This window comes from Zootoca vivipara, chromosome 17 (assembly GCF_963506605.1).
Source record: "Zootoca vivipara chromosome 17, rZooViv1.1, whole genome shotgun sequence".
In the NCBI taxonomy this organism is placed as follows: domain Eukaryota; kingdom Metazoa; phylum Chordata; class Lepidosauria; order Squamata; family Lacertidae; genus Zootoca; species Zootoca vivipara.
The window spans coordinates 9225053-9234950 of NC_083292.1; the positions used below are offsets into that span (position 1 = coordinate 9225053).

Sequence of the window (9898 nt, forward strand, 5' to 3'; positions counted from 1 at the left end):
ACTTCTGAGATGCTTTGCCCATGCACACCTGTCAAGCATATCTTTACAGTCGTGAGAACTGGAAACCTGCTCTTTGAAACCAAAAGATAAAAGCAGGGGCTCCGGGAAAGGAGGCTCCCGCTCTCAACATCAGATTTTGTATTTTTATCTCCGTCACTTCCATGGAATCCTAGCATACACATAGCGTTCATGTATTTTTGATAAGGTGGCATTTGATTTTACACGTGCACCTAATATAGCAGCCTTCTTCAACCTTGCAGTCCAAAGCATTTGGAGGGCGACATAAGAACCTGCCTTATACTGAGTTGGGCCCTTGCCCTGTCTAACTCAGTTACTCCCTGTGTCTACTGGCAGTGCCTCTCCATGGTTTCAGGCACAGGCTCTTTCCCAGCCCTACTTGGAGAAGCCGGGGATTGAACTTGGGACCTTCTGCACACAAGGCAGAGACTCTACCACTGAGAGCAACCCAGATGGGGGAAGGTGCAGTGCATTACGTAACATGCACTGTGTTTTGAGATCTATACACTCAGCTAGGGTGGATGAAAATAAATGATTTTTTTAAAAAAATAATAAACAAAAAAATCAGATTTTTAAAAATTGAAATCGGATTTTTAAAATAGAATGCTTTTGTAGGAGAAATCTTTCTAAAGATAGTTTTCTATTTAAGTTACATTACAGTCCAAAGGCTACTCATCAGGAAATAAGGATTTGTTTTACGTTTTTCCTGTGTGCTAAAACTCAGTTTTTTTTTAAAAAAAAGCTATTTAATCACTTCAGTTAACAAACATGGATACATATGCTATAATGTTATTGTTTTAGTTAAATAAATTGTTTAAATTGGTATTAAGGAAATGATTATTTTTCTCCTTCCAATAAAGTACAGCAGAAAAGTTGTCCAAATATAAACAGTTAACTTATTAAACCTCACAATAATTTCATAATCTGTCTATGTATTTCTAATAGTATAACCAAATCAGTAATTTTTATATAACTGTAAAAACTAATCTGAAAATTTATTATTCCAAAAATGAAACCTTCATCTGGTTGTAAATATTAAGATTATACCAGCAAGAATGAGTCTTTCTGTAAAAAAAAAAAGAGAGAGAGAGATTTAAATCAAGTCTTACTGACTAGTGATTTAAATCGTGATTTAAATCGATTTGGTTTAAATCAAATCCACCTGGCGCTCAGTAAATCTTGGTACTGTATCAGAAAAGCAAAACTTTGGTTCCAATACTCTCCTGGTGTCAGAAGCCATTTAGCAGAGCCAAAAGTCGTGGTGGTGGTACGATGTTGTGTTTCTCTCTCTCTTTTCAGGAACAGCTCATCAAGTTACAGAAGCAAAAGATGCAGATTCCCCAACAGCAGGCTGCCCAGCAGCAGGCCCAGCCCGGAGCCCAGCAACAGGCCTCTCAGGTTCAAGTGCAGCAGCAGCAGCAGACCCAGCAACTCACGGCTGTCGCAGCACCAAGGCCAGGGGCTGTCCTCACTGGCACCACCGTCACAAACCTCCAGGTTGCTCGCCTTGTAAGTCAGCCTTGGGGATCCCGCAGAGGCTAACAAGCCAGGAGAAATTTCAGCTAGCCTGGCACTGGTGGGGTGGTTGGCAAAGAGGAGAGACTGGGCACAAGCCTTTTCCTCTCTCTCTTTTGGCTTGGCTAAACGCTGCCTGCTGCAGAGGGGGTGGGGTGGGGTGGGGGGGGTGGAGAGCTCCGCCCTTCCTCTGCTGGCTCATTCACTCTCCTGCATAAACTTCTGCACTGCATTTAAGCACTGGACTGGCAGCCGCAGAATTCTGCTCAGTTAGAGCACTCTTCATTGTGAACGCAGGATGAAAGTCTGCCTGGAACAGCTGCCTTCCTTCCCACAGACAGGATATATTTGGGAAGCAGACCGTTCCCCACTGTTGACCGCTAAGCAACTGGCCTTTAGAGGACACTGCTTCTGAACACCAGGGCTCCATTCAGCCCTCAATAGAGCCTGCCACTCCTCCATGGATTTGTCTTAAGCCCCATTTGAAGCCATCTGGACCAGCCTTCTCCAACCTGTTGTCCACCAGGTGTTTGGGACAACCACCATTCGTTCCTGTCCATTGGCCAGTTGGGCTGATGGGTGTCATAGTACAAAACCTCTGGAGGCTGCTGGTTGAGAGTTAGAGTGTGGCAACATCCTGAGAGCCACAGGTTCCCCATCCTGTTTTAATCCAGGGGTGGGGGACATTTTTAAAGCTGAGGGCTGCATTCTCTTGCAGAGAACCTTCAGGGGGCCACATGCTGGTGACGGGCAGGGCCAGGGGAGAAAGTGGCCGAAGCACTTCGTACGGACACTCACGAACCTTTCTCTGTTCTGCAAGCAGGGCAAGCGAGAGGCATCATCAGAGTTCAGGGAAACGTTGCAGACAGGCAGAGTGACTCGAGGAGGGTGTGAAGCAGGGCCAGTGAGGGCCTGAGTAGAGTTCCAAGGGCCAGATAGGTTTCTCGTTCCTGCCTCATTGCGTTGCCGTTCTGTGGAGCAAGATTGCATTCCACCCAAAATAGGCATGTCTCCTCTCATGCTTGTGCAATAATCCCAATTCCTTACTGCTCAGACTCGTGTTCCTGCTTCCCAGCTTCAAGCGCAAGGCCAAATCCAGGCCCAGGCACCGCAAGCAGCCCAGGTGGCCTTGGCGAAGCCTCCGGTGGTGTCTGTTCCAGCTGCCGTGGTGTCATCTGCAGGGGTCACCACACTACCTGTCACAGTCGCTGGGATTAGCGTCGCTATTGGACAACCACAGAAAGCAGCAGGTGTGTCAATCATTATCCTTAACCTCTGTGTGTGAGAGAGAAAGCGAAAGTGAGAGGGTGCATATCAAACTTTTGGGGGGACCGGGACCCGGACCCTGAACTTTCATTTTAAGCCTCTTTTTTCCCTTTCCCTCTCTGAGTGATGCCCAAGATGTCATTTTCTTTTTCTTTCTCTTTTTTTAAAATCAGAGACTTACTAATGCCTATACTGTACCATGATTGTGACAGTGAATTCTCCAGTTGGCCAAGGACTTGGGAGATTCAGTGGGTCAGGGAATCAAACAGATTGTAGACTTGCTTCTCTGAAGCAGAAGGAAAGCTGTCGGTTTAGCTGTAGCACAGGAGCTGGTGGAGAACTGGCAAGAAGCTTTATTTATATATCAAAAACTTGCCCCTTGCTTCATCCCATGGTGATTTACGTCAAGATATGAAAACAGTAAGAGATAAAAACAAACAAACAAACAAAACACAGCAGTAGAATAAATACATCCCAGCAAGAACAAAAGAACAGAATGAATGCAAGTCTTTGAAATGCAAGTCCATTTCAAAGACTTTCCTGAGGAACTATATTTCATCTTGGCACCTGAGGGACCATAGCTTCCCAAAATAACCCTCCTCCTCCCTCTCTCCAAAACCACCCCACTTTGTGTTGTTCTGCGTGCACGCAAATTGCTGCCCAACACATTGCGTACAGTCATCCTGCTCCTGTCAGGTCAGCAAAGTTGTGGGGACGTGTTAGTGGAGGGCAGGAGCTGCAGTGCCAAGGAGGAGGAGGGTGCTCAGGTTTGCAGTGCTTCGGAAAAGCCCCTCCAAAGCACAGGTGCTCCAGAAACTTGGAAGGAGATGAGTAGGATCATCAATGGGCATCAGAGGCACTTGCCTCCAAAATTCAACAAGAACCCGGGTGAAGGCCTCATCCTTTTGGAAGCAGGCTTGTGTGGCTACCACAAATGTCAGGTTTGTTTAATAGACAGGACTACTGATAAAAGAGCAGTAGTGGGGAAAGATATGTTGAAAGAGGAAGGTCTTCAGCAGGCACCGAAAACACAACAGTCTAATATTTAACAGGAAGGGATTCCAAAAAGGTATTGCGGAGCATCACTGTGAACAATGTCTCAGAACTTGCAGTGTCCAGTCTTTTAGTTCCGTCCTTCATATCCTGCACAGGAGGACAGACTGTGGTGGCTCAGCCACTGAATGTCCAGCAGCTCTTGAAACTCAAGCAGCATCACCAGGCAGCCCAGCAGCAGAAAGCCATCCAGCCTCAGGTTGCCCAAGGACAACCTGGTGTTCAGCAAAAGGTACCCCTCTATGTTCCTGTTACTGCCTTTGCAAACGCTGCATTACCATTAAGGTGGGATATGTTGGCCATTAGAAGCATGCTAAAGATGGAGGAATGGCCTGCTGTTATCACCAGTAAGTAAATTGTCGCATAGGGCAAAGATTTGCATGTACTTAAACGGCGTTTCCATGTGCTACTCTGGTTTGCCAGAAGCGGCTTTGTCATGCTGGCCACATGACCTGGAAGCTATACGCCGGCTCCCTCGGCCAATAATGCGAGATGAGCGCGCAACCCCAGAGTCGGTCACGGCTGGACCTAATGGTCAGGGGTCCCTTTACCTTTGGGACCCAGGTGGCGCTGTGGGTTAAAGCACTGAGCCTAGGGCTTGCTGATCAGAAAGTCGGCGGTTCGAATCCCTGTGACGGGGTGAGCTCCCGTTGCTTGGTCCCAGCTCCTGCCAACCTAGCAGTTCGAAAGCACGTCAAAATGCAAGTAGATAAATAGGAACCGCTACAGCGGGAAGGTAAACGGCGTTTCCATGTGCTGCTCTGGTTTGCCAGAAGCGGCTTTGTCATGCTGTCCACATGACCTGGAAGCTATATGCCGGCTCCCTCGGCCAATAATGCGAGATGAGCGCGCAACCCCAGAGTCGGTCACGACTGGACCTAATGGTCAGGGGTCCCTTTACCTTTTTAGCCGTGTCCTGGATTCAGAGAACTCCACTGTTTGTTACGTTCCATATCCTGCCTTTCCCCGAAGAAGGTTAGGGCAATGCATGCTTCCACACACCTCTGTATCCTCTAAGCAAGCCTGTGAGGTAGTTTGGGAAGAGAGGTCGTGATTGGCAAAGGTCACCCAGTGATTTTCCTGTGGGAAATGGGGAATCGGAACCTGGTTCTTCCAGTCTAATCTGACATTTTTAACCAGTGTGCTGACTCGAAGAGGTTGAATGCCCTATTTTGCCCTTTCAGATCAATGCCCAGCAAGTCACTGTCCAGGCCCAACAGCAGACATCACAGCAGCAGAAAGTCTACGCTACGCAACCGGCCATCAAGGCACAGTTCCTACCAACGCCGATTTCTCAGGCCCAGAAACCTGGTGGAGCCCAACAAGTCCAGACCCAAATACAGGTAAGGCTACTGTGCCTCTTCCCCTCTCTTTGACGAGGATCTGATATTGGTACTCACACAATAAGAGCCTTTCCCGTTTCCCTGCTGGTTGTTCGGTGACTGTTTCCACCCAGATCATCCCCAGATCAGTCGGGTGTGGAGCCCACAGACACCGGCTGAAGTCAAACATTGGCAGAATGCTGGATACTTTTTAAATGACAAACCCCTTCTCCCCCAATGTGTTGTTCTTAAAAGGTTGCAAAGCTCCCACAAGTGGTCTCGCAACAGGCAGCGGTAGCCAATATTCAGCAGGTGGTGTCTGTTTCCCAGCAGGTAAGGTTTGTGGAATTCCACGTTTCAAACTTGGATGCATTTTTTCAAAAATCTTAAGCGGGGAAGTGTAACTTCTGAAATTGCCTTTAGAAAGGATCGAACACTTAACAAAGTGTGATGTTCACTAGCAAACATTTCTGTTGACCTCTTCCCCTTTTCCTCCCTCCCCGCACCCCCCCCCCAAGGTTCAAGCTCAGCCACAGACGGTGACTTTGTCCCAGACGACAGCAGGACAGCACCAGGTCCAAGTCATCCCTGCCACCACCGCCACTGCTCAGGTGGTTCCACAGAAACTGGTCCAGCAGCAGGTTGTCACAACAGCATCTCCCCAGATTCAGGCAGCCGGCGTACAGAACCCATCCCAGGTTCCGGCATCGTCTGACAGCCAGACTCAGCAAGCAAAAGTGCAAATGAGGGCTCCGGTCAGGATAAAGGCACCCAACAAACCCAGCTGAGTCCACGGTGACCTCACAGCAGTGAGCAAAGGAGGACACGCTGTTTGTGCTTCCTGCAAATCTGGAGCCTGCAGACCTGTTTGCACAGGAAAAGCTTTGCCGGCAGTCCCTTCACCAGAGAGCCTCTCCCCAAAAAGCTGCAGGCGCACTTTGTGATTCTGACCCTGTGTGAAGTTCCCAGGAAGGCCGCACGTTCAAACCATACGCCGTGTAAATATTTAAAGACTTGGATCTCTGCTTGTTTTCATAAGAGAGATAAGCGAAGAGGTTGCTCTCAAGTATCCGTAGAAATCTGCATAGTCTAGCATATCACCATCACTGCCATAGGGAAATCCTCTTTGAGTGGGTTTCAAATGACTAAAAGGCAATGCTCAGTCAATGGCTGGCAGAGCAGGAGTCCTCTCCACTTGTTTTGAAGTTGAGTTGTGACAAGCCCTTCATAAGTTGGCTGGGAGTGGGGCTTTGATTGAAGCTCTCTCCAGAACATTTAGCCAATGCATGTGAAGGTTTGTAAGTATCTGTAATTATGAACCATATTTCAGTCTCCATTTTTGTAAGTCCTTTTTTTAAAAAAGAAACATTTGCTAGCTGTGTGTCAAGTTGTGTGTCCTGTTCCCCTCCCCACCTGTACAGTTTTTTTTAAAGCACTCACCCATAGGCTTTCACTCTCATTTTTTCCACTTTTAAGGTAATAATAATCCAAGCATGTGTCTTTGGGGGACATAAATACTACGTGATAGTATCCGTTTGTTTAATTATAACCCATTGTTTCTCTTCCTACCCCACTTAATTTGTAAAAAGAAAGGTTTCATTAACGATTGATAAGCAAAAACGGTTCATTGCCCTTATTTCTCTCATGGGGCAGCCAGACTGGGAGGATGCCCTGGTATTTTTTCCACTGTTGGGATCTGTTTTAATTGTCTCTGCTTTATAGGAAGAGGAACTAAAAAAATTCAGTCTAAATTCTTTAGTTGAGTAAAGAACTGGATCAAAATGTTTGGGGCTCTTGTTTTAGCAAACGATAAGAAACGAAATCTTCATGTGGGGCATTTGTGGGTTGCTAATTTTGCAAATTTCGCCTGCCTTACTAATTTTTGAGTTCCTGAGCAACTGTGAAACAATCAGGGACAGCAGCTTCTGACTCCCTCAACCCCCCCCCCCCCAAAAAAAATTCATGGCAAAATGTATTTGCCATGTGTTAAAAACTGACACTGCTTCTGGAACCTCAGATTGTCTGCTGTTTTGGCTACTATGCTGCACAATGTGCCATGAGAACAAAATGAGATAGTATTAAATGGTAGAAAGAGGACCATGGTTCGCAGGGTGGGGGTTCTGCCGTTCTTCTCAGACTGACGAGCCAGCCCATGACTACAGAGTCTGCCCAAAGCTTGTGGGTCACAGTGGGCTCTGTGCTAAGCTCTCGTGGATTGGGGCCAACATAGATTCCTGTTCTGCCTACAGTACATGAATTATTGGACTGCAACTGTTAGAGAGCACAGGCAATGTTTTGAACCTGCAGAGCCCTTAGCCCTTTCATTTAAATTCATTTCCCTATTGCAACATACCTGCTTTTATTGGAGCATCAGTTTTTACAATTGTCAGTTGTGTGTGTGTGTTTGTTTGTTTTTATAAAAAATAAGTGTTTGTACATAAAAGAAGTAGAGACAGATCAACCCTCCCTCGATAGCTTTGTACTATTATGTTTGTTGGTTTGTGTTTGTGAGAGCTGCTATTACACAGGCAGCGGAAGAATTAAAATGCAAGCTGAAGGCAACGACAACACACACAAAAAAGATGGTTGGGAGCCACTTTGAATGTCTCTTGTGTTAGCAGAGGGCTTGCCAAACTAGTACCCTCCAGATGTTATGGACTACAACTCCCATGAGCCCTCACCCGCAGAGGTGGCTGGGAACCACCCAGAATATTTCTTGCGTTAGCCTCTGGAGATGAGTGGGTCATGCATAGACGCTGGTTCCTGGGAGATCATTGCGCCTATTTCATACCATATACTGATTTCCACCACCCCCCTCCAAAAAGTGTAGTTAGTTCTGGTTTTACTTCTGGAAAAAATGTTTATATCTTTATTATGTGTATAAATGCAGTGGGGTGTAAATGTAAACAAAAAAGAAAACGTAAAGGTCCCCCCCCCCCGCATTTTTTTTGACAGCCTCTGTGTTTGGTTTTGATTGTGTCAGCAGAAGCAATGTCTATTTCTACAGACAGTGAAGATGAAAATTAGACTCTTCCCCTCTGTCTCTCCCTCCTCTTCCCTCTCTCTCACAAAAAGTGTGTTAGAAAGCCAGTCTAATTTGTAAATATCTTTATGAACATAAAACATTTGTACTTGACCAGTAGGATTGTAAGGACTTGTGATGTATCCTACCTGAAGGTGTAATAAAGTGTACATTTTTATAACACACGGCTGCCATTATTTCTTGGGACTTTTGTATTTTGCATTGACCCCTTAGGATCTGCTTCCTTGCCACAAAATGTTAGTTCCTTCCCCCTTGGAAACCATGAGGGGAAGGGGAGGCTAATAAAACTCCATAAACTTTAAAACAGCTTTGCAGGTTCGACCTTTTATCAAGATGCATCATCCTAGAGGTGATAAACAGGAAGAAGCTGAAATTAGAACTCCGTGTGCACTAATGTCAAAACAGAGACACCTCCCCTGTCTCCAAAATAAATAGGGAGAGCGAGTCTTGAAACAAAAGGAACAGTTGCAGTATAGGCTAAGAGCAAGACTCTGACACTGATCTAGGCAAGAAGGAGAAGTTGCATTGGGTACTTAACCTGGGAGTAAACATCACTTGAGAGAGAGGAAGGCAGACCTTGCCTTGTCGAGGGGGGAGATGCTTCTGGAGGGGCAGTTGCCCAAAGAGCTGAGGGTTCTGGTATTTTGAATGTAGGTATAAAATAGGGTGGGGGGGCAGTATGTTTAGTTACCTAATTAATCACTGAGCAGGGCTTTGAACATGATTCACCCAAGTCAGAATCAATATTCTAGCCAAGGCACCAGAGTGCAGGGCAGATGGGGCTTGTCAACCTGGGAAGGGAGCCCACTTGGGAGGAGAAAAACTCTGACTCTAAACCTCCGCTTCCTTGAGGGATATCTTTGGGGGAGAAAAAGCTAAGGCGTAAAACTTACACATCTGGAGTGGAGTCCCTAAGATGGTTGGATGGCGCCTTGGTGCCAAACGTCCCCCCCCCCGCCCCAGTTTTCAGGTTTTTTTTTTTTTACTATTATTAGCTTTTATTTTAAAAGATTTTCATGGATAACAAAGGTACACATAACATCTCTGTTTTCAGTTCATAGAGTCCTTTCTACATGTCAGTTACAATCTGTGTGAGACATTGCTGTCAAAGGGGAAGGTATCTACAATATAAGAAGTACTCCAAAAGTATTGTTCTGCTGTCCTTTGGACCTTCTTATCAGTGAAGTTGAGAGGGGGCTCTTGCCATCTGCACTTTTGAGTTGCTAACACAGCAGTTTGACTTCACCTCCAGAGGCTTACTCCATTGTCTCTGAGACACATGCCGAAATGATAGCCTCCTACCAGGCAGGGCTAGATCCCTTAACCCAGAGGAAAGTAATTCTAATCATGTGTGGCCATGTTTTTCCTATGCTTTTGGTGCCTAATGATGCCAAACCTCCAGGCTGCCTATGCAATGTCTCTCAACTTCTGTCAACACTTACTGTAGTAGCCCTGAACAACCTGAGAGCAGGATACCGGAAAGACCAGCTGAGTTCTTACATCCCAGCCTGGTCACAGAGGTCATCCTGGTCACAAAAGCCCAATTGGCTTCACTTTTTAAGCGTAGCTTGATAAATCTCCCCAAGTGCGACAGGGATGCATCCTGACACACTTTTATTTTTAGTACGTAAAAACTCTTATACAGCATATACTTCAGAACTGTGGAGTTGGAAGGGACATT

General features: G+C 46.2%; 1 protein-coding gene across 23 annotated transcripts in view; it reads left to right on the plus strand.

Annotated features, from left to right (window-relative positions):
• EP400 (E1A binding protein p400) overlaps positions 1-8377 on the plus strand; it is a 78746-nt gene extending 70369 nt beyond the window's left edge. For 21 of the 23 annotated variants that reach the window (XM_060269626.1, XM_035097681.2, XM_035097682.2 and 18 more), the window contains 6 exons: positions 1318-1527; positions 2588-2783; positions 3951-4084; positions 5037-5195; positions 5430-5507; positions 5693-8377. In XM_060269626.1, the coding sequence (XP_060125609.1) occupies positions 1318-1527; positions 2588-2783; positions 3951-4084; positions 5037-5195; positions 5430-5507; positions 5693-5962 (1047 nt within the window). In that variant the 3' untranslated portion in view covers positions 5963-8377. The remainder of the gene's footprint in view (positions 1-1317; positions 1528-2587; positions 2784-3950; positions 4085-5036; positions 5196-5429; positions 5508-5692) is intronic. The other 2 variants (XM_035097685.2, XM_035097700.2) reach the window with 1 other exon arrangement.
• Positions 8378-9898: the final 1521 nt, after the last annotated feature.